The sequence below is a fragment of the Lepidochelys olivacea genome (genome assembly GCF_965140295.1).
Source record: "Lepidochelys olivacea isolate rLepOli2 genome assembly, chromosome: 13".
Taxonomy (NCBI): Eukaryota; Metazoa; Chordata; order Testudines; family Cheloniidae; genus Lepidochelys; species Lepidochelys olivacea.
The window spans coordinates 18,468,684-18,493,121 of record NC_140423.1 but is presented as its reverse complement, the minus strand read 5'-3'; the positions used below and the strand labels follow the sequence as shown (position 1 = coordinate 18,493,121).

At 41.8% G+C, this 24,438-nt stretch overlaps 1 protein-coding gene across 5 annotated transcripts in view; it reads right to left on the bottom strand.

The window, feature by feature from the left end:
• Nucleotides 1-24,438, bottom strand: part of SULF2 (sulfatase 2) — a 253,203-nt gene that overhangs the window by 75,359 nt on the left and 153,406 nt on the right. For all 5 annotated transcript variants that reach the window (XM_084645759.1, XM_084645755.1, XM_084645756.1 and 2 more), the window contains 2 exons: nucleotides 18,386-18,625; nucleotides 94-245 (listed from right to left, as the gene is read on the bottom strand). In XM_084645759.1, coding sequence (XP_084501885.1) covers nucleotides 94-245; nucleotides 18,386-18,625 — 392 coding nt within the window. The remainder of the gene's footprint in view (nucleotides 1-93; nucleotides 246-18,385; nucleotides 18,626-24,438) is intronic.

Here is a 24,438-nt window from a genome sequence, read left to right as displayed (position 1 = left end):
TACTTTAATTTAGACTGAATCCATAAAGTGTTTGTATTCTTCTTGCAATCATGTCCAAAAGGAAAAAATACAAAATAAATCAATAGGACCTACCCTAGAGTAGTCAAATCCATGCTTCTCCTTCACGCCATTTCTACAGAGTGTGTAGTTGTAAAAGCGAGAGTTTTTAAGTAATCCAACCCATTCTTTCCAGCCAGGAGGCACATAGGAACCATTGTATTCATTAAGGTACTTCCCAAAGAAAGCTGGAGGAGAGAAAGGAGAGCTAGAATAAGTAGGTATAATACAAGCACCTCAGAGACCACATTTTACCACACACTTCAGTTTTTGTCTTCATCCAGGTACGTTTAACATGGACTGCACATAGTGAGATGTCTTACAAAATTCTCTGTACAGCCTTCCCTGAATTTCAGAGCTCTCTAACATTATAGGTCATTTGCATTTACACACCACTTGTATAAGAAATAAACCAGACCAAATGAATAACTGAAACTGCATTTAAAGTACCTATAACAGTGGTTGACACATTCAGGGTCAGTGAAACTGAGCATAACATGTCTCAAATAATGTCAATTGCCACTTTACCTCATCCTATCCTGAACAACCCAATTTAGCTGCCCTCTTCTTATTGGTTACACACATTTAAGCAATCTCCAGCTAAGTGAGCGCTCAGCAGCATCAGGCTGGTGTGGGAGACCCAACAACAAATGAGGCGGTTCACAAAGTGATGAAATTTCAAACCAAAGGCTTAAAAGAAATGGACCAGCAGCCTGTTTGGCAGAAGAAATGAAGAGTATAAGAGACACTAAAGAAAGCTATGCAGGTGTGAGAGTCTTCCTCCTGGAATGGCTATTTAGACTGACCAGTCTCCTGTAAGCCTCAGATACACTGACACAAATTACTTAACAGAAAATGGAGGAGAAAAATACAAAATATTAATATTATACAGAAAAAGCTTAAATTCACCAGGATGTTATAATACCCCCAGTGATGCTATCCTGGTACAGCAGTTTTTATATGTTAAAAGTTAACAGCACACAATTTTCACTAAATAATTTACATATTGTCTAATTACTACACAAATGTAAGGTTGCTGTGCTGAAATGCACGAATGTTCTATCCACTCTGATAAGGTCTATGGCAATATTCTCCTGTCAAATCTGCAGAGTGGATCTTGACAATGACGTCCCACTCACTTTTCATACTCAACTCCCATGGATCTCAACTGTTAATGCTTTGCTATATGAATAAAGACACCCACAGTGGGCTAGAGCAGAGCTATCACTCGTTCCTCTTTAGATTCTACAGATTTTTAACCCAGAATTCAACAATGAATGTGGCAACTCACGATGATGCTCTTGTCAATTGACATGTATGTGTATGCAGAGAGAGCAGAAGATTGCAGTAGAGTGATCTGAGATCAGCATTTTCCCCTAAAGCTGTAGATTGAGATTTTCAAAGGAGACTAAGGGATTTGGACACACAATTCCCATACATTTTTATTGGGAATTGGATTCCCTATTCCTCAGGCAGTTTTGAAAATCTTAGCAATAGTGCCTGATTCTGACCTCCCTTACATTTGTGCATATCAGGAGGATTTTCATGAAATTGGTGGGCCAGATTCTCAGCTGGTGCAAATGGCTACAGCTACAATGAAGTCAATAGAAATATGCTTTTTTGCACCATCTAAGGATTTCTCCCAAAGTGAATTAAGTCAATGTGAGAGAGATCCCCTTATCATCCACCAATAGCACAGTTCCTACTGGATAAGACACAGAAGTTAAAGTTTCAGAGTAACAGCCGTGTTAGTCTGTATTCGCAAAAAGAAAAGGAGTACTTGTGGCACCTTAGAGACTAACCAATTTATTTGAGCATGAGCTTTCGTGAGCTACAGCTCACTTCATCGGATGCAAAGTTAAAGTGCACAATCTAGATATGATAAAAAAAATAATGGGTAAAATGTACCTGAGGACAAAGGGACAGATCATCAGGTGGCATAACTTGACATTGCTCCACTGACTTCACCAGCTGAGAATCTGACCCAAAAGCTCAGTGGAACTAGCACTATGGGGAACACGGGACTAGCAATAAAGATGGAAATATTTCAAAGCAGTGAATAAATGGACAACTTCCCAGGGACATTTAGTGAATAAGGACCGACCTGAAGAGCTACAGCAGAATTTCAAAATGTAATTGGAAAAAGCTTATCCATCATCCTCTTCAACAGAAAATTAAGGTGGTCAAGTAATGTGTCTCCCTAGCCATGACTAATGGAGTCAAAATCTGAGATCTTTTAAAACGGATGTAAGTGCTGAAAGAATTATGGTCTAATATACAGAAGACAGTATGTGGAAATAGAAGATCCATTGAAGAGACATGAATGAATAAATATAGTAAATATTTTGCAAGTCATCCTAGGAGCTTAAACAACTTTTCAAACGTGGGTTAACATCGTTTTTGTTATTTTACAGATGAATAACTGAGTCACAGGTGGGTTAACTGATTTGTAAGTCTGTATGCAGTGTCGTAGCCATGTTGATCCCAGAATATTACAGGAAAGGTGGGTGACCCCATCCTGAAAGAAATCTTTTCTGACTCCCCTCTTCTTGCCTTCAAACAACCCCCCAGCCTCTCCAAGCTCATCATCAGAAGCAAGCTCCTCACAGACCAAGACACACCAACTCAATGCAGTACCAGACACAGCACAAAACCTGCAGTCATATCTCCACTACTACAGTGATCAACAACTTCCACAACACATTTTTCAAGATCCATGGGTCCTACACATGCCTATCACAACACGCGGTGTACCTCATCCAGTGCACTAAATGCCCCGACAGCAACTATGTGGGTGAAACCAGACAATCACTGAGCTCTTGAATGAACTCACATAGGAAAATGATAAAAGACAAAAAAAAAAAATCACATTACCTGTGGATGAACACTTTTCACAAAGCGATCACTCTATATCAGACTTATAAGTTGTCATCCTCAAAGGAAACCAGCACAACACTTTCAAAAGGCAAGCCTGGGAGCTTAAATCCATAACTTTGCTAGACACCAGAAGTCATGGACTGACTAGTGACTCTGGATTCATGCCTTATTACAGCAACCCCACCATGCCCCTCTGCTTTTCCTCCCCACTTCCTCTTCTCTCCAAGGGTGTTAATGGGCCACTTCACCTTGAATGGGCCCTTGAAATGTGTGTTAGTTATTTATGCTAAACAATCTGTTCTATTTTGTATTTAGCTGTGACATGAGTGAGGCCTGGTCTACACCATAGATCTGTATAGGTATATATACACACATCATTCAGGGGTGTGAAAAATCCACACCCCTGAGCAACTCAGTTATACCAACCTAACCCGCTGTGTAAACAGAGCTACATCAATGGGATAGCTTCTCCTGTCGACATACCTACCGTCTCTGAGGGAGGTGGATTAACTACACCAATGGGAGAAGCTCTCCTGCTGGCATAAATGTGTCGTCCCTAAAGTGCTACAGTGGTGCAGCTGCACTGCTGTAGTTCTGTAGGTGAATACAAGCCCTATATTTCCCAGAACTGCCGAAGAGGGCTGTATAAACTCAAAAGCTCGTCTCCCTCACCAACAGAAGTTGGTCCAGTGAAAGATATTACCTCACCCACCTTCTCTCTTGTAAGTCTGTGACCGAGTCAGCAGCATTGTGAAGAATTCTAGTTCCCCTGTTCTAATTACCAGATGACACTTCCCACTTTAATGAGACCACAGTCACCAAAATCAGACAAACTAAGATGACAGCAACTAGCAAAGCAAAATCCACTTTACTGTAAATGGATAAAAATTGTCACGTCCTCTTAGAGCAGGGGTGGGCAAACTTTTTGACCCAAGGGCCACATTGGGGTTGCAAAACTGTATGGAGGGCCAGGTAGGGAAGGCTGTGCCTCCCCAAACAGCCTGCCCCCCGCCCCCTATTCAACCCCTCCGACTTCCTGACCCGACTGCCCCCCTCAGAACTTCTGACCCATCCAACCCACCCTGCTCCTTGTCCCCTGACCGCCCCCTCCTGGTACCCCACTCCCCAAACCGGCCCCCCCAGGACTCCACCCCCTCTCCAACCCCCCATTCCATGTCCCCTGACTGCCCCCCCCACCCCTATCCACACCCCCGCCCCCGAAAGGCACCCCAGAACTCCCATGCTTATCCAATCCCCCCGGTCCCCGTCCCGACTGTCTCCTGGGACCCCCCGTCCCGGCCCCCTCACCATGCTGCTCAGAGCAGCATGTCTGGCAGCCGCGCCACCCAGCTGGAGCCAGACATGCTGCCATGCTGCCCTGCAGCAGCGCACAGCCCCGCTGCCCAAAGTGCTGCCCGCACGGCAGCGTGACTGCGGGGAGGGAGGACAACAGGGAAGGGGCCGAGGGCTAGCCTCCTTGGCTGGGAGCTTAGGGGCCAGGCAGGATGTTCCCGCAGGCCAGATGGGGCCTGAGGGCCTTAGTTTAGCCCACCTCTGTTTTAGAGGGTTGTACAGCACAAATACTTTCTCAAATGACTTTGCTTTCTGAGCAACATCCAATATTTAGAAAGTGAAAGGCAAACCACAATGATATGTGGGTAACTAAACAGAGCAGGAGATTTTGTTTTGTTTTGGCCCAGTATCAGAGGATAATGGATTGAGATATTGACTGTTGTCTACCGTGACAGGTAGGTACAAGGCAGTCTAAAGGCTTTTGTGCCTCACCCATATATTATATCCAAACAGAGTAATTTGGCACCGCTCCTCACCCCATTCATGGAAGCCCAGTTTCCAGTTTACCAGTCAGTTCCTCAAGCCTTTGGCTGAGCCAGCTAAAGAACGCAGGAAAGCAGGACTCTGCAAAGAATTACTTCATTGTCATTCAGCAGAGGCATTAAAGGAAAGTCGGAGGGAAGTTCCTTCCAGCACCTTTTGCATATCCACCATTGTATGTTCAGGACAGCTTTATAATCTTTCATGGATGTCAAAGTAATTTTCTCTACTGTTTCTAACCTTCCATTTCACATCTCTCTTTCTCCGTTCCTTCCTCTCAAGAACCTTAAAAAGCTCATTATTTAAACTCTTCCGAACGTTGCTCCTTTGTGCTACAGAATATGGAGCTACAGTAAAGCTCTTTTTCTGCTGGGGAAGATTTTGCTTTCATAGCGTAAAGCTTCTGTCTAACACAATTTTCTTTTTCTGCTTCAGTCCAGCCCATCAAAATAGACAGCTGCTCAGTGGAGAATGCAAGCCTTCAGTGCATCCAGCTCAAGACTGCTCCAGGATTTCATTAGCAAACATTTTCAGGGACCACAGCTATATATGCACAGCTGTGTTCCAACATCCAGTCTATGAAGTAACTGTAAAAATATATCCAGATGGTTTTAAATGCTTTTTATACATGTAATAATAAAGTGGGTTTAAAAAAACGACTACACAACATAGTCTCTCCCATGAATAGGTGAAGCAGGGTCTACGGCAGATAGGATGAAACTAAATGACAAGTCCTGTATACAAGGTAACCTCTCCTGCCAGATTTTATGACCCCACCAAGTTCTCGGCTCCCCAAAGTTTCCACCACTCCCAACCACCTGGAACAGCTTTCAGTGCATGTTGGAGTTGCAGCAAGAGTTTGAAGAAACATTTTGCTGAAGGATAAAAAACAAGAACAGAGCACGTAATAATTTGCTGCTTGTTGTGATATAAAGATTTCTTTTGATAACAATTAATTTATAAATATATTAGATCCCCAAATTCATGGTTTAAAAAGTTAATCTGGCCTGACAACAAGCAGTCTACAGAGCAAAACCAAAAGAACAGACTTCTCAGTTTGAAAATGATCTAAAAGAGTGCATTTACGATCATGGCAAACTCTCAAGTCAATGCTCCTCCCTACCCATTCTTACAAGGCTTTTTTATGATCATTTTTAGATTTTAAGGATACATTTCCAAAAAATGAAATGTTACAACAGAAAGGATATTCAAATCTCTTTCCATGGCTCTAAATTCAAGTGGAAATTAAGAGGCTGTTCCTAGCTGGATCATTAGAATGATGGGGGAAATTATTCATCTCATTTCATCCCACCTGGGCTGTGATGCCAAGGCGCAACACTGGGAATTAAGGATAAAGGGACTTAGCCCTGGTCTACACTACAAGTTTAGGTCCAATTTAGCAGCGTTAGATCGATTTATCCCTGTACCCGTCCACAAGACGAAGCCATTTTTGTAGACTTAAAGGGCTCTTAAAATCGATTTCTGTACTCCTCCCCAATGAGGGGATTAGCACTGAAATCGACATCGCCGGGTCAAGTTTGGGGGTAGTGTGGATGCAATTCGATGGTATTGGCCTCCGGGAGCTATCCCAGAGTGCTCCATTGTGACTACTCTGGACAGCACTTTCAACTCAGATGCACTAGCCAGGTACAGAGGAAAAGTCCTGGGAACTTCTGAATTTCATTTCCTGTTTGGCCAGTGTGGCGAGCTCATCAGCACAGGTGACCATGCAGTCCCAGAATCGCAAAAGAGCTCCAGCATGGACCGAACGGGAGGTTCTGGATCTGATCACTGTACGGGGAGACAAATTCGTGCTATCAGAACTCCGTTCCAAAAGACGAAAGGCCAATATATTTGCCAAAATCTCCAAGGGCATGATAGACAGAGGCTACAACAGGGATCCGCAGCAATGCTGTATGAAAATTAAGGAGCTCAGGCAAGCCTACCAAAAAACCAAAGAGGCAAATGGCCGCTCTGGGTCAGAGCCCCACACATGCCGCTTCTATGATGAACTGCATGCAACTCCTACTATTACCTCACCCTTTCTGTGGACACCTGCAAGCGGGGACTCTCACGCAGCAGGCATGAGGATTTTGGGGATGAGAAGGAGGAGGACAACGATGATAGCGCATAGCAGGCAAGTGGAGAAACCATTCTTCCCGACAGCCAGGAACTGTTTATCACCCTGGAGCCAATACCCTCCCAACACGGGCTCCTGGACCATGAAGCCAGAGAAGGCACCTCTGGTGAGTGTGCCTTTGTAAATATAATACATGGTTTAAAAGCAAGCGTGTTTATTTATTTTTGTGCTTCATGGCAGGGGAAAGCAAGTCACAAAGTTCCATGAAAGTGCCCTTACGCATGCAAAATTTTCGTAGCCACTGGGAATCATCCCAGACCTGCAACACTATGCGGTCCCACCAGCCTGTGCTTGTTTCACGGGCCCAGAATCAGCGTTCCACGGCATGAGCCTGCCCCATTGCCACCAGGATGGCCAAACTGCCGGGGCCCGTGCTTTGAGAGAAGTCTGTGTCCATGTCCTCATCACTCTTGTCACCACGCTGCCGTCGCCTCCTCACCTGCTTTTTCAGGTTCTGATTCTGCATATACTGCAGGATAATGTGCAAGGTGTTTACAAAGCTCATAACTGCCACGATGATCTGAATGGGCTCCATGCTTGCTGTGTTATGGCGTCTGCAGGAGAGCAGAGTTGCAGCGGAAGCAGTGTATGACGACCGTTAGCAGTACCCAGGAGGACCAGAACAGACCCCCCGAACTGCAGGAGAGCAGAGTTGCAGCGGAAGCGGTGAATGACGATGGTTAGCAGACCTACTGCACCATCTGCTGCCAGCAGCACCCAGGACACAACAGCAGCTGTGTCGGTGAGCTGAGCTGAGCGGGCTGCACGTTTGCCATGGTATGGTGTCTGCGCAGAAAAAAGTCGCGAAACGATTGTCTGCCGTTGTTTTCATGGAGCGAGAGGAGACTGACGACATGTACCCAAAACCACCCGCGACAATGTTTTTGCCCCATCAGGCATTGGGAGCTTAACCCAGAATTCCAATGGGTGGCAGAGACTGCGGGAACTGTGGGATAGCTACCCACAGAGCACCGCTCCGTAAGTCAATGCTAACCACAGTAGTGAGGATGCATTCCGCCGACTTAATGCGTTTAGTGTGGACTGTACAAAATCGACTGTACAAAATCGATTTCTAAAAATCAACTTCTATAATATCAACCTAATTTCGTAGTGTAGATTTACCCTGAGTCTAATCTCACTTATTCCAGTTTAGATTGGGAGTAATTCTGCAGACATCAATGGAGTTTCATGAATGTAAAATTGGTGAGAGACAGAATCAAGGCCACAGTTACTTCTCTTCACTCATTCGCCTTGACAATGGAGTTCAAGTCATATTTAGTGCTATATAATCATAGTTTCTTTTTTATTTAGATAAGTTTTTGTTAACTAGGGATCAAGAATCTTTATGCACTTCAGTTTAACCATAAAATCAGAGTGCTTATGTTCCTTTAAAATAGGTAACAGGATGAAATTAAGAAACAAATGCACAGGGGGAATATCATTAATAACATCCTGACGGTGATATGTTACATTATGGAATAGTTTCCCCCATGAGAAGCAGTGGAAGCTAAATCTCTTATGATATTTAAGCCTACAGTGGGATTATGCACTAGAAAAATATATTATAAGCAGCATTCTTGCCCTGGGTTGAATGACCTAGAAACAGCCTAATAGGGCTCTCTCATCTCCAATTTAATTTACATGATTCCCAAATTTTAGCATACAGATTTATATTTCTAAATAGTTTTGTTAACAAAATAGTGCAATGAAGACTGAACCTCAGAAAAGCAAAGTCAGGTTTCTCCTTATTACGGGGTACAAGAGCTAAGAGTTTATACTATTACTTCTTCCCCTCAAAACTCTTTATATACCCCCTGTGCTACTTATTTATATCCACCTGCTACCCAGTTAACACCCTGTTAAACTGCATACACCTGCAGTAATTAACTTCAAACCTCTGTGCCATAACCATTAACCTTCTACATTCCAAATTGGATATCATGTGTCAAGTACTTTGTAGAACTTTGTGTTCATTCTGATATATTTTTAGTAGCCGTCTTTCCAACCATTTGTTAAGGTTTTTAGCTGCCAATCTGAAAGTTTGCCATATGAGTTTGTTTATTCCTCTGAATTTCTGTTTCTAATTTTTCCAGGTCAAGTGTTTGAACTAAAATTTGCAACTATTCAATTTTGAATGGAAAAGCAGCATTTCTGCTCTGATTCCTATTATGTATCTAGCCAAAATTATTTTGTAATACTTTCTTGCTTTGTAAAAGGCATTCAGACAAAATCACGTGTAAGATTTAATTGGGTATGGGTCCTGCTTTTGAGCAGGGGGTTGGACTAGATGACCTCCTGAGGTCCCTTCCAACCCTGATATTCTATGATTCTAAGTGAGAGAGTTTTCAGCAAGGCAGGGTATTTATGTGGACTAACAAGCACAAACTCTCAAGGTCAAGTTCAGAACTCACATCGGACCGAATTCTGCACTCACACTGGTAGTGTACTCTAGGATTAAGTCCAACAAAGTGAATGGATTTAAAGTGGTGTAACATTGATAGATCTCAGTTAAGAATGTGGCCATTTACTCCAATGGTAGTCAGTATAAAATCTGTCCCTCAGGGACAGTTTTTCAGAAGAGCTCAGCTCTGTCAGGCACCAAAATAAAAGGCCAGATTTTCAAAAGACCTCAGTACATTAGGTAGCGCTACTGAAAATCTGGCCTTCAATTAGGTGCCTAAATGGAAGCTGAGCTCCTGAGCTCTTCTGAAAATTGTGTTGAACTGACCAGTTGAAAATCTGACCCTTAGCATTTAGTAATAATAGGAATTGTAGCTCTGCCGCAAAAAGTTAAAATATTGGCCATAAGTATTATTAGCTCAGTAATAGTTATAAATCTTATGAGCCATAGAAAATATACAATAGGTTCTTATACACAAAATCCTTTTTGAAAGATGAAAAGGAGAGTTTAGGGCCACATTTTGCACCTCAAACCCCATCCAACTCCATTGATTCTTGGGTACAAGCAATGGCACAGCTTGGCTCACAGGGATTTTTTTTTTAAAACCAGGAAATGTTTGCTGGAAATCAGAGATTTAGTGCATCTGCCACATAGTCCTTGAAAATGATGAAATCTTTGAGGAACTTAACAGTCAGCTAGAATTAAAGAAAGAGAAGTATTAGGTGCATTCTTTAAAAAGTCTGTTGCACACTGTGCATTACAGTGTGCTGTCGGCACAAAGCTGCCCTAAAGCTTGTGTACCCCGCCCATCACTGCAGAGAAACCTCTACTGGCTTAGAGTTTGAGTAGGGGTCAGGACCCATACCCATCCCCTTCTCCCAGAAGTTGATTTAGAATTTGGGGCTGGAGTGAAAAAGGATATCCCGATGATCCGCTGATTCCTGATTGCTCTAAAAAACCTAGGGGGCCATCGGCAGCCAGTGCAATTACAGCAGCCACTAGACTGCTCTAATTTATGCCAGGGGATGGGTCTGGTACACACCTAAGGGAACATAAAGGTACGTTTTACAATATCTTTGTGCACCCTCCTGAGTCTGTAATGCACATTCCTCAGCTGCAACCAAGGCTCAGTCCCAGTGGTTATTTACTGGCTCAGGCTGGCTGATGGGGGCGGTGAGTGGAGCCAACTAAAAGAGAAGAATTTTACCAAAATATTTTGAAGTGGTCAATAAGGAATTAAAACAGAAGAATGCAGATAATAAGCCAACTCCTGTTTGTCTTTCTCAGGTAGGTAGGCCCAATGGAAACAATGGGACAGAGTGTGCTCCCATTAAAACCAATGGGACTATTCAAGTAAAGGAAGCAAGATTACATTTGTAAGGCCCAGATCCCTTTTCCTGAAATAAGCCAGCACGTGCTGAATGGAGAAAAGCCCTATCAGCCATATTCTCAAAATGGTTTGTTTTAAGATTAGATAGGAGACTGCCAAGAATGTCATGACTACATTCGCAAAAAGAAAAGGAGTACTTGTGGCACCTTAGAGACTAACCAATTTATTTGAGCATGAGCTTTCAAGCTTATGCTCAAATAAATTGGTTAGTCTCTAAGGTGCCACAAGTACTCCTTTTCTTTTTGCGAATACAGACTAACATGGCTGTTACTCTGAAACATGACTACATTGTTTCCCTCAGTTGATGCCAGAGGTGAAAAGCAGTAACATTGGAAATGTAATTCAGAACTCAATTTAGCAATGCAATGCCCTGCCACTAGGTCAGTCCACTCAAACCTTTACAGATCTTGACGGCCAGCTGTGACTATTCTAGTTTGCTACTTTCCCAGAATGCTTCCCCCTCTGCCCTCCTCCCCAAACTCCTCAAAGCATAGTACATTAGAAACTGACCACATGGCATTACTACCTCTTTTTGCAACACAAGCCCAAAAAGAATCACATTCTTAGGATTTATCCTCCAGTCTTCAGATGTAACATTTCCTCTTTGCATGGTGAAAGCTGTGATGCCTGAATCATCATGATGTGAAATAGTGGGAGAGAGAGAGAGATGTGCATTGCCCCTGACACCATTCTAAGTACATTGCCTTTAAAAAGATCAGGAAGTTGAGATACCAGCTGCACCATTAATCTCTCTCTGTCCTGTGCCCATCTTGCTCTATATGGAGAAGGGGTAAGTGGGGGGGAGGGGCAGGCAGGAGTAGGGGGCAAGGGGACACCCTGAAATTAGCCCCCCCTCTTCTCCCCTCCCCTTCACAGCAAGCAGGAGGCTCCCGGAAGCAGCTCCAAGGCAGAGGGCAGGAGCAGCACATGGCAGTGGGGGGAAGGACAGCTGAACTGCTGGCAATTGATAGCCTGATGGGTGGCTGCCTTACAGGGAACTTAGGGGAGTGGGGAGCTGATAGTGGGGCTGCTGGTCCACTCTGTTTCCAAGCCCCTACCAGCTCGCTCCAACAGGCTGCCCTTCCTGCAAGCAGTGAACAAAGCAGGCAGCTGCCAAATAACGTTATAAGGGAGCATTGCACAACTTTAAACGAGCATGTTCCCTAATTGATCAGCAACCTAACAACAAAACCAGGTTAACCGGGACGACTTTAAGTGAGGAGTTACTGTACCATGTTCTGTTCTGCTAGACTCTTCCATTAAGAGATTTCAAAAAAATCTATTGCTTTGTCTTTGAGCTGGATACAAGTCAAACTTTCCCACTACCCTACCAAACCACATGTTGCTGCTGTGCTAGATGAGTCTGTAAACAGTATGGGCCACATACAATCAGTCTGAGCACTTAGAAAAGCCGTCTTTAGAAGCTGCATTAGAGTTGTTGCTTGGAGTTTGATTGTAACCTTACCACTCTGTGGATTAGCCTCTGCAGTCATAAAAAATAAGGGTGTCTTAGAGATGTTGTGCATCAATATGATTTTGAAAAGCTGAATGACAGTTCTGCAAAAGACAGAGTTCTGGAGAATACCATTAGAAAGAAAGTACTCAGTTATCATAATGAGGGGTGTGAAATACATGCCTAGATGGACAGAGATCCTAAGCAATACAGGGAAAATCTCTGCTCAATCTTTTGGCTAAGATCCTGCCTAATATCTGGTGCATGCTCTGTTAGACACAACAATCTGATAGGTCTTTTCAATCTGTAAATACTATGGTCCTAAATGATGTAACATGGATTTTGAAAGCATTTTGATACTGTGCAAATATTCTATTTAGCATTTTGCTGTTTTGAAGGCTATGAGATAAGAATCCTATTTTTAAGAAATAACACACAAAAAATTGCTACTTGGCAGAAATGATAAATCAATATGACAAAGCCATTATACTTTAAATGCTAGAATTGGCATCCTATCATAAGAGTAAATTACTGGAAAAAAGATGAGGTGTTTCTGACAATCTAAAATATCTAATGCTGAAAACAGATACAGTCAGGCGAAAGGGAGAGGGAGAGGTGCCAGTGATATGTGGCTAGGCAAAAGGAAACCACAGATACTTTTTTTGGTTTACTTCTACAGCCATGGATGTTTTCATGTCAGGTACAGAGACAAGCATTGTTGGACCCTGACTACACTGTGGATCTAAGTTAGAAAGATATTTATAGAAGGGCATATGCTCCTCTCTTCTACAGAATGCTTAGGGAAGCCTGTAGACTAAGTCATAGGAGGTAGCCAGAGGGGACAGGTGGCTATGCAGTGGAATCCTCTCTAGTGTACAGATGCCTCATTTCTGCAGCCTCTGCATGAAGCCCAGCTGTGGTTCGGACATTCAGTCAGGGGGAGGAGCCAGGGAAACAGAGTTCCAGATAGCATGTTCCCTCTTAATTCCATAAGAGCTCACAGTACATTTACATAATAAGTTACAAATGCTCAGAGCCCTGTCGATATACATTGTGGAGGAGGCCAGATTCCGCACTAATCAGTTACATAAGGCGAGAGTTGGAGCCACTCTCCTGACTCCAATACACAGAAGACCAGAAATCCAAGAGCCTGTTCCCAGAAGATTTTGTTCTCCCTAACTTCCCTGCAGAAATTTCTCCCTGTACTGCACTGCTACAGGCCCTGCCTGCCAGAGAAGATAACGTAGTTAGAGGCAGCGGATTATGGGCTATAGATCTGCCCTTCACTTCTGTTCCTTTTAACATGGCACCCAGTTGCTCCCTGCAATAACTGCTACCATAGTAAATTTTATATGCAAAAATCCTCCATCCAAGTTATTTTCAAGCATAGAGGTCTCCAAAACTGCCTACAAATGGGGTATTATTGGTCTGACAGCCCCTGCTAGGATGTTTCAAAACAGAGAGTAATGTGACTTAGGCAAATAGTAGTTGAAAGTCATTGAAAGTCAATGGATTTAGGAACTTAAGTGCCTAAGTGACATCTGAGAATGGAATTTAGGCACCTGCGTGACTTAGGCACTATTGAAAATTTTAATCCAAGTTCCTCATCTAGTACAAAATTCTGCTTTCCTGGGTTCAGGGAGTTATCTGAGTTGGGATACATTCTTTCCCAACATGCATAGAACTCCCAGTGGGAGGAAGCATGGTCTAGTGGCTAGGGCACCAGACTGCAAGCTAGAAAACCTTGCTTCTGCTCTCAGCTTTGCCAGTGACCTGCTGAGTGACCTTGGGCGAGTCACATCATCACTTGACATCTGTTTTTCCTCCCAACTTTGTCTGTCTTGTCTATAAGCTCCTCAAGGCACAGGCTGTCTCTTACTACGCATTTGTGACCCCACTGTGCCAGGCACTGTATAATCTCAGTTGGGGTCTCCAAGTATTACTATAATAGAAGTAATAAATAACAACACTGGAAAGCAGGATGCTGCAGGGATGAGCTGAGAATCTGAAAATTTTGCCTTTATAATCCAGTCATTTTTTCTGGGTTCATTCCTCCCATAATAAACATTTACCAATAGCATTTCTTCTATTTCTAAGAATTAAATTTATGTTAAAGTTATTTTGAAATGTCAAAGCCTCAGATAGTGATGCAGAAAAATAATTATTTGAATGCAGTCAGTTACTGTATCTGTTTAGTCTAATACTAACGGAGGAAATGGAACATTGTGACTGAATTTTAATGAATTAATTAGTTAATTATTGTAAAGGCCTGCGAAAGCGCTAAGTATGATTATTACTTTTATTCCCAGGAAACCTCAAATAATAGCAGAGCCAGGCCTCCTAAAATGATATTTCTCTTAAGTTCATAAAAAATGAATGATGTAAACTGGTATTTATTAATTTTTTTGTAGAATTCAAGTATGAGCCTAATGTCACTAGGCCGGATTCTGCCATCCTGACTCAAAATGAGTATCCTTTTATTGTGTGAATAGCCCCACTTAAAACACGGGGCTACATGTGCAGTAGTTTACTACTTAACATGAATGAGGATACCCTGATCTGGCCCATATACATAAATGGGTGTTGCACCTCCTGCATTTTGGACCAAGTTAAATGCTGATGTAAGTGAACGTAACTCCCACTGAAGCCAATACCCACTTCCACCAGAGCTGAATTTGGCCCACTGTCCCTATCTCTGATGAATTTAATTAGATACACAAGCCTTTTCATTTCCTGGCTGTAGAGGAGACTGCAAAAACCTATAATATTCTGGAATGAGTCACCAATGTTAAGACCTAATCGGTAAGACAAACAAACAAACAAACAAAAAAAAAAAAGTTTTTCATTAATGTCTAGAGAAAAAATTTAGGTTAGCGTTACAATCAAATACCTTGGTATTTGTTACTAGGAAAAAAAAACACCTCCACCACAGTGGATCCTGCATTTTAAGTGCCGCTTCCTTGAAAGAGATGTGTGTATTCATGGAAAACAGAACCTTCTTTCTGTAAATGTTTATACACGGAATCTTTGGCAGTCAATTCTCAGACACTCAGAAATGTTTATCACAAGATCTCTTTGTTTTCCCTCCATTCTAGACGTCTCCTGCTCAGGGTCTGAGCCTCAGTGCCCACTATTTCACATCATGATGATTCAGGCACCACAGCTTTCACCATGCTTTTCCACAAATGAATCTTCAACTGACTTAATGTGTTTACCTAAATTGTCCTTCCTGTATAATTTCCCACAATGTGTAATAAGGCAATGATATGAGAAGCTCTTGAGTTGGACTGTTTGATGTACAGAGAGCAGGAACTCACTGTCTGCATGGATGAGATGCACAGACAGAACAAGGCAGCCTTTATAGTTACCCCTCATGACACCAGCATTTTCCAGACTGCAAGCCAAATTAATGCTCATGATGACACACATATATACTCTTAGTTGCTACATGCTTGGTGGCAGAAGGAAAGGAAAAGCCAAGCTCTGTACCGTCCCAGTGCTTATTTTAACTGATTCACAGAAGGGTGAAACACAGCTCAGTCCTGAATCTTATCACTCTGAGTGAAATCTGCCTCTACTGAATTCGGTAACAAAACACCCACCCATTGACTTCAATACAGCCTGGATTTCACTGTCTTGTTTATGGCGTTCAAGCAATGTTGATTGGTGCTCTAGAAATACGATAGATTGGTAGAGAGTTTAAAAACTACAAACAAAGACCGAACCTCAGGAAGTGATTGTGGGACTATCATGCTGTTCTCTTGCCCTCCTACACTTTTTTCACTCGATCTAGTGTGGGAGAATCCTGCGTCATGCTGGTTCTCCTGTCTGCACTTAAGTGGCACTGTTCCAGGGGTGTCGGCAGCAGCTGCATAAATCTGTCTGGAACTGCATGAGTCTGAACAATTCCAAACCACTGCTTCTATTGCCCCTGGAAAATACCACAGTGCAGGTCAGAGAAGATCCCACAGAATGGTGAGAACCCTAGTCTGCAACAGGGACATAATGCAGGGACAGACACTGAAACCACAATGGGGAGGGCCAAAGTCATACAGAAACTAGAGAGGTGGAAAAGGGGAGAGGCAGGGAAATGAAGGAAGGATAAAGGAGAGAAGAGGGTGAAGAAGAGAAAGGAGGGAAGAAATTATAAAGAAAAGAGAGAAAGACTGGACTGGGAGCTAAAAGGAACTACAAAAATAAATAAAATATTTAAAATAAAACCTCCCCTTAAAGTTTTGAATCTCCCCATTTGAAAGTGAATGTACGAGAACTTCCTTCCTTAAGGTCCCCCCTCAAATGAAAAGTCTAACATGAAACGAAAATCATATAGTCTCAGAGCAAATCAGTGTTACTGCCTTTGACTTCAATGAGATTTATGCATGTGCTTACATGATTTCTTTAACAGGGAGCCTTTCCTGAATCAGGGCCTTTGTTCAGGGCTGCAGCCATTTTCAAACAGGACCTCACATTTCAGCAGTAAAATTTTACTTGTCACAGCTGAAAATACCCTCCTAAGCAGCTTCTTCTTGAAATGTGAGATAATGAGCGTGATAGCAAAGCTTCTAAAATGTGAATCCTTGAGATGAGTTAGTGAAGCAGATAAATCTGGTAAGATCTCTGGAAGAAGCAGGTAAAACGCACTGCCACACAGCAGATACATCTCCTTATCAGTAAATTCAAGCCAGCAATCATAAATGAACAGCATGGTCTAGAGTTTCAGCCAGCCTTCGTTAGTGGCCACTGTCGAATTTGCTTCTATGAACAAAACCCTGCATTTATCTGCATAAATGGGGATTTCATTCATACCAGAAAGTCAGCCACACAGTTGTTCTATTTGCATTCACAAAAGTGGTAAGTTTTGCTTGTCAACAGATGTTACAATAAATTTGGCTTGTACCAGGGAACAGCTTGAAAACTGTGTCTAGGTCTACTGTATTTTAAAACTGACTATTTTTACTTGAACTTCCTATTTAAATGTGAGTCCAAATCCTAAGAGATGAATATCTGTGATTCTTACTGAAGTCAATAAGAACGGCAAGTGTTCATGATTTGGCCGTTGAATATTATAACAACAATTACAATGATCAAATAGCAGCAAACAAAGGACAAATGCATTATAAAGAGAAAAGCATGACCTTAGCTTCATGTGCATTTTGTAGGGTCATAGATGTTAATGCCAGGAGTGATAAATAAAAGGAAATTCTATCGAGTAATTAGGCAGCCACACTTCCCCAATTTCAAGACTAATTCAAGACTTTATCTGAGCAAAACAAAGCAAGGAAATACCCAGTTTGTTTGAAGACCGCTCCCTGCTGTCTGAGCACCAAGTGCCCATGTGAGTGGTTAGAAAATATCATGGCTACTATTTAACATTAATATTGCAGAAGTGCCCAGCAGCGTCAACCAGATCAAGAATCTACTGTGCGAGGTACTATACATACATACGGTAAACAACAGTCCCTGCCCCAAAGAGCTACGTTAATGTATGCTGGCCTAGGATTTTGTATGAAATCATGCTTCCTGACCTACAAGATGCTAATGAGCAGTTCAGTGCTAGTAAACTCAAAGTAATAGGCGAGGTCTTGCACTGCAGGGTTTGGGGACACCAGAAGGAAATGGGCTGGATGCAACATCTCATACTTTCTGCATTCCTCTTCCCAGGCTCTTTAAATTTGCATGCAAACAGGATCTTTTGTTTCTCAAGAGCTCATCTGCTCCTGCTGCCTAGTCCTCAACTCAAATTTTTTCTTAATCCTCTATTTGGAAAATCATCTCCATAGTAACCAGTCACCCCACCCTAATCCACACACACACACACACACTGACCAAGGTGATGTTTCTTCTCTTCTTTCCCTAGTTTTACTAAACTTACTTATCTGTTTTAAGAGGAACTCCATCTTCCCTCAGTCTAGGCCCTGGCGCTCTCGCAGTTTCTTTCCTCTTCACTGAAGGTTCTGCCTTATCCACCTTAGGAGCAAAGTATCATTTACCAGTACAGTAAGTAAGCGCTGTATGTGGTATGTCATGTCCTGGGTTCAGTTCCATGCCAAAAGATATGCTGTTCCTGGAGTGAGTCCTCCTATTTCTAACTCCCCAACCTGCTAAACTGTGGCTTTTTGCAAGAATAAACTAAGAGATAGGACATTGGATTCTCTATTTGCTGCGAGGTCTGTGCCTGGTGTTTTTTGTTCACAAGTCAGCAGCCGGAGAGATGGTTAGGTACATGGGTCTTACCTGTCCTGTATCCTGTGTTATTCAGGTATATTGCAAAGGTACGTATTTCATGCTGAGCTTGCCAGGATGGAGAGGAGCAGTTCTCATTGTTGGTGTAGGTGTTGTGGTTGTGAACATATTTCCCTGTGAGAATAGAGGAGCGGGATGGGCAGCACATTGGGGTTGTCACAAAGGCATTGATGAAGTGAGCGCCTCCCTGTTCCATGATCCGCCTCGTCTTATTCATCACTTGCATAGAACCTAAAAGAAGAAAACCATCAGCAGCTTACAAAAGGGTTTTCTTGTTTTCAGTTAAAAGAACAAGCCACAAGCTCACGTGCTAAGTCTACCAGTGTCAGGCAGAGGAGGAGAAAACAAATTGCAAGTGGGCAAGGACATCTATTAGACAAAACAAGCCCAATAAGGAATGCAAGATTTCTGAATACAATATTACAGATTCTTACTAGAAGATTATAAACGTAGGGCTGGAAGGGACCTTGAGAAGTCATCAAGTCCAGCCCCTTGCACTGAGGCAGGACCAAATAGACCTAGACCATCCCTGGCAGGTGTTTGTTCAATCTGTTCTTAAAGACCTTCAAAAAAGAACTAAATAAGTTCATGGAGGATAGGTCCATCAATGGCTATTAGCCAGGATGGACAGGGATGGTGTTCCTAGCCTCTGTTTGCTAGAAGCTGGGAATGGGCGACGGGATGGATCACTTGATGATTACCTGTTCTGTTCATTCCCTCAGGGGCACCTGGCATTGGCCACTGTTGGAATACAGGATACTGGGATAGATGGATCTTTGGTTCGACCTAGTATGGCTGTTCTTATGTTCTTAATGACGGGGAATCCACAACCTCCCTTGGAAGCCTATTCCAGAGCTCAACTATCCTTATAGTTAGAAAAACTTTCCTAATATCTAACCTAAATCTCCCTTGCTGCAGATTAAGCCAATTACTTCTTGTCCTACCTTCAGTGACCGTGGAGAACAACTTATCATGGTCTTCTTTATAGCAACCCTTTAACACATTTGAAGACTGTTATCAGTCTTTTCTAAAAACTAAATCATGCCCAGGTTTTTTTTTTAACCTTTTCTCATAGGTCAAAAGAAAAGGAGTACTTGTGGCACCTTAGAGACTAACAAATTTATTGGAGCATAAGCTTTCATGAGCTACAGCTCACTTCATCGGATGCATTCAGTCCAATGAAGTGAGCTGTAGCTCACGAAAGCTTTGCTCAAATAAATTTGTTAGTCTCTAAGGTGCCACAAGTACTCCTTTTCTTTTTGTGAATACAGACTAACACGGCTGCTACTCTGAAACCTCTCATAGGTCAGTTTCTCTAAACTTTTGACCATTTTTATTGCTCTCTACTGCACTCTCTCCAATTTTCTAAAACATTGTGCCCAGAACTGAACACAGAACTCCAGGTGAGAGCTCATCAATGACGAGTAAAGTGGGATAACTTACTCCTGCATCTTACGTGACACTCCTGTTAATCCACCTCTGCATGATGATAACCTTTTTCGCAACTACACCATATTGTTGACTCCTATTCAATTTGGGATCCACAGTAATCTATATCCTTTTCAGCAGCATTACCGCCTAGCCAGTTATTCTCCATTTGTAGTTGTGCATTCAATTTTTCCTTCCTAAGTGAAGTACTTCGCACGTACAACTGAATTTTGTATTGTTGGTTTCAGACCAATTCTCCAATTCGTCAAGGTCATTTTGAATTCCAATCCTCTCATCCAAAGTGCTTGCTACCCCACCCAGCTCACTTCACTAATCCAAGTCATTAATGAAATTATTGACTAGTATCAGACCTAGGACCAACCCCTGTGGGACACCCAGTCTGACAATGAACCATTGATAACTACTTTTTGAGTATGTTCCTTCAACCAGTTATGCAGCCACCTTATACTAATTACATCTAGATTACATTTCCCTAGTTTGCTTATGAGAACGTCATGTGGGACTGTATCAAAATACATCACATCTACCGCTTCCCCCCCATCCACTAAGCCTGTAACCCTGTCAAAGAAAGAAAATAGGTTGGTTCAGCATGATTTGTTCTTGACAAATCCATGCTGGCTATTCCTTATAACCCTATTATCCTTTAGGTGCTTTCAAACTGATTGTTTAATAATTTGTTCCAGTATTTTTCCAGGTATCAAAGTTAGGCTGACTGCTCTATAGTTCCCCAGACCCTCTTTGTTCCCCTTTTTAAAGGCAGGTACTATGTTTGCCCTTCTCCAGTCCTCTAGGACTTTACCTTACCTCCATGAGGTCTCGAAGAGAATTGCTAATGGTTCTGAGATTGCTTCAGCTAGTTCCTTAAATAGCCTAGGATGAATTTCAGCAAGTCCTGCCACCTTGAATATATCTAATTTAACTAAATTATCTTCAATCTGTTCTTGCCCTATTTTGACTTGCACTCCTTTTCCTTTGTTGTTAATATTAATTGTGTTAAGCATCTGGCCACCATTAATCTTTTTAGTGAAGACTGAAGCAAATCAGATATTAAACACCTCAGCATTCTTGAGGTCATCACTTTTCTGATTTCTTGATGTCACCCTCCTTTTCTGCTAAGTAGAGGACCTACACTTCCCCTTGTTTTTCTCTTTCTCCTAATGTATTTAAAGAACCTCTTATTACCTCTTTTATGTTCCTTCCTAGGGGTAACTCATTTTATGCTTTAGCCTTTCTGATTTTGTCCCTATATTCTTGAGCTATTCTTTTGTATTACTCCTTAGCAATTCATCCATGTTTCCACTTTTTGGTAGGATTCCTTTTCGAGGTCATTAAAGAACTCCTGATGGAGCCTTACTATTGGACTCTTACTATTTTTCCTATCTTTCCTTCACACGCGGATAGTTTGCATTTTTGCCTTTTATATAGTCTCTTTAAGAAACTGTCAACTCTCCTGAACTCTTTTTTTCCCTTAGATTTTGTTCTCATGGGACCTTACCTACCAGTTCTCAGAGTTTGTTAAAGTCTGTTTTTTTGAAGTCAATTGTCCTTATTCTGCTGCTCTCATTCCTTCCTTCAATGGTTCAAATACAACCAAGGTCAACAATGACCAAAAGCCACTGTTATCAATGGCTACCCTGTTTCCTAGGTGACATATTCCTCTGGACTCAACCCAGTTCCTGGTGGGGAGGCATCCACTTCGAAGAAGCCACCATCACAATTGGCACTCATCGTCTCTCTGTGCAGAGAAATCAAGGATTGAAAAGACATGGAGAATGAGTTTCCCTCTGACTCGTAAAGGTGGTCCCTCTAGATTAGAATTAAAGCATATTGATGGGGAAAACTTGTAAAACTGCTTGGACTATACCTGATCTAGAAGGAAGTTTAATTAGCACCTGCCACTAGCATGACATGCATTTAAAAAAATCCCAAATAAATACAAAACTTTACATATCATCAAACCCATCCTGTTATGAATGGGAGCAAAGTACCTTACAGACAGTATCAGGATTAGCATAAGGTTTCATGCTGGAGTGGAGCTGGGACTAACTTACCCAAGGTTGAGTTGGATTAATAGTTCAGCTTTAATCAATGTATGCTGCAACCATCTGGCACAAACTGTACGTTGTTTCTGTCAATAATGGGTTTAGGTTTCTTCTAAGCTCTTTAGGAATGGACTTCATTATGAAATTGCAACAGTGAGTTGATTTGATACAGGGCACATTGATACAACCATGACTCAAAATCTACAGGGTGGTGAGAATGGTTGAAATCCATGTAGGAAATCGGACTCCCTGGTTCCTGAAGGAGAATTTCTACTGCAAGTCTTTTCATCTTAAAATTACCATGGCATTAGATTTCTTGAGATCATTTTGTTAGGAACCTTTTAAGCTAATCAGAAATCCTCTTTGTAATTCTTCATCACAGGAACGAAAAGCCATTTGTAAGACTGACTCCCCTGTAAAAGAACCTGTTATATCGCACATACTAAAAAGTAGTATCGTAAAAAAAATAGACAAGACCTTTTTTAGAATCACAAAATAGAAAAGTTTGTACTTTGGGAGCAGCATCCCTCTTCAAAGCCTCTAACTTCACTTACAATTATTACAGCCAATTTTACTGTAGGTGGACTCAAAAATTGCAAATGTTAGCACTGCTCTGTCTTATGAGCTAATTCAAAAATAAATAAAGCAGGCTGAAGGAACGTTTTGTCATTCCACTATTAAAATACAATTTTAACAACCCCTTTAAATGACAGAGGCATATGTGCATAAATAACCCTACATGTTAAGTCTCCCCTTGGGGACAGTAACCTTCTTTAATAAAACTGCTGTAATGACAAGAGCCTATATATCAACAGTCTTTAATACAAAAACATATGATCTAATCTGCTTCCCCATCTTGAGAACTAATGCAGAGTGACAGATCAGTGGAAGGCAAAAACCAAGCATACCCTTCCATGCAATCTTAAGTAGGCCAGCTTTAAATATTTTAGAACAACACTGAGCCAGCCAACCAAAACTTATTTTCTTCATCCTGCCTCCAACACAAACTTGGTGACATTAAAGGAAAATAGAAATTATATTCTTCTATGGCAGAACATCACTTATGTGTTAATCAGGGATTTGAATCTCTGCAAACCATCTTCTCTCAAGTGGGCAAACCTTCCAGGATTTTTTTAGTTAGATTCTGATGTGCTAAGAGAGGTTATACTTTGAAGTGTCAACATTTTATTCAGAAAAAGGTCTCTGTTACAAGTCTAAAATCATAGATATTAAAGTTGCCTTATTTGTAACTCTGTGCTTTTTGGAGAACTGTAAGAAAATCTATGGTGAAGATTTGCTGAGAGTTATCTGTTTGATGCATTCAGCTGTTCGGTAGACAAAGAGAAGCATAAAAGATATATAGCACTAAGCTGAAGTTCTGTTTGGACTTCATGTGACATCAGCTGCAACAAGTTGTTTTGCTTGATCTCTCTTCAGAGTTTATTCTACTGCTGCTGTCACTGTTTAGACTGATATTATAATGTGGAAAATTCACAGACAAACTCTCTACAGACTTTGAGTGAGGCCTTGACATTGAGGAAACACTGTGAAACTGTGCAAGCTCTGTGGCAGACACTGAGAAGTCATTCCTTTTTACAACTCTGTTTGTGTACTAATAATTATCCCCTACCATCTGAGAAGGAAGCTTTCCCTGCATTGTGTGTCAGAGAGTCCCTCATCTTCTCCTCCACTATAAATGGAGGACAGAAGAGCTATTGTGGTCAGAACAGAGATGCAGACATCCCAGGCACCAGGAAATGTATATGTTAAGATGACAGTTGTAGGAATTTTCAGCAGCACAATTTAACATTCAGAGTAGATGGTGGTCTTATGATGAGCCCTGCAGCATCTTTCAGGGATATAATGAATCTGAGAAATGCATGTCACAGAAGGGCTCTATTATCCATCCAAAGATTATGAGGAAAAGTGCAAAGGAAGTATATAGGGTAAAGCCGACAGAAGCACTAAATCCCAGGAGTGTGCATGTAGGACATTTATCAAAAGTTCTTCAAACACTACTCCATGACACAGCATATTAAGAAAGAGTAATTTGTTGTATTGAAACAATAACTGAGCAGGCTGTAACAGGTGCTTCTTAAAACCTCACATTTCCTATGACAACTGGCATTTGTGCACAAGCCTGAAGACTATAGAAAAGACAGGTAGTTATAAGAGATTAAAACACGCAAATGCAGGCTTTTTGTGCATACAACTGCACACGTTTTTGTGAACACCTTTTGCCACGCCTTAAAAATATGCCCCACTGCATACTGTTTCCCACACATCCCCTGCTTGCTTGTATTTATTAAATATTCACACTATGACTGGACCACCTTCTAGAGACTTGTCCAAGTACATTCACTATTACATACCGATTGCAAAGTTTATCTCTGTGATCACATTTTGCAAAAGATCTGATCACCGTACAAAAACAGAGTATGCCATACAAGAATTCAAATATTAGTGCATAAGAAACTATTTTCCTGTACTATGATAGTGAGATCCTGTCAAGTCTCTCCAGCTAAACAATAATGGTGTGTAATGTTAAAGATT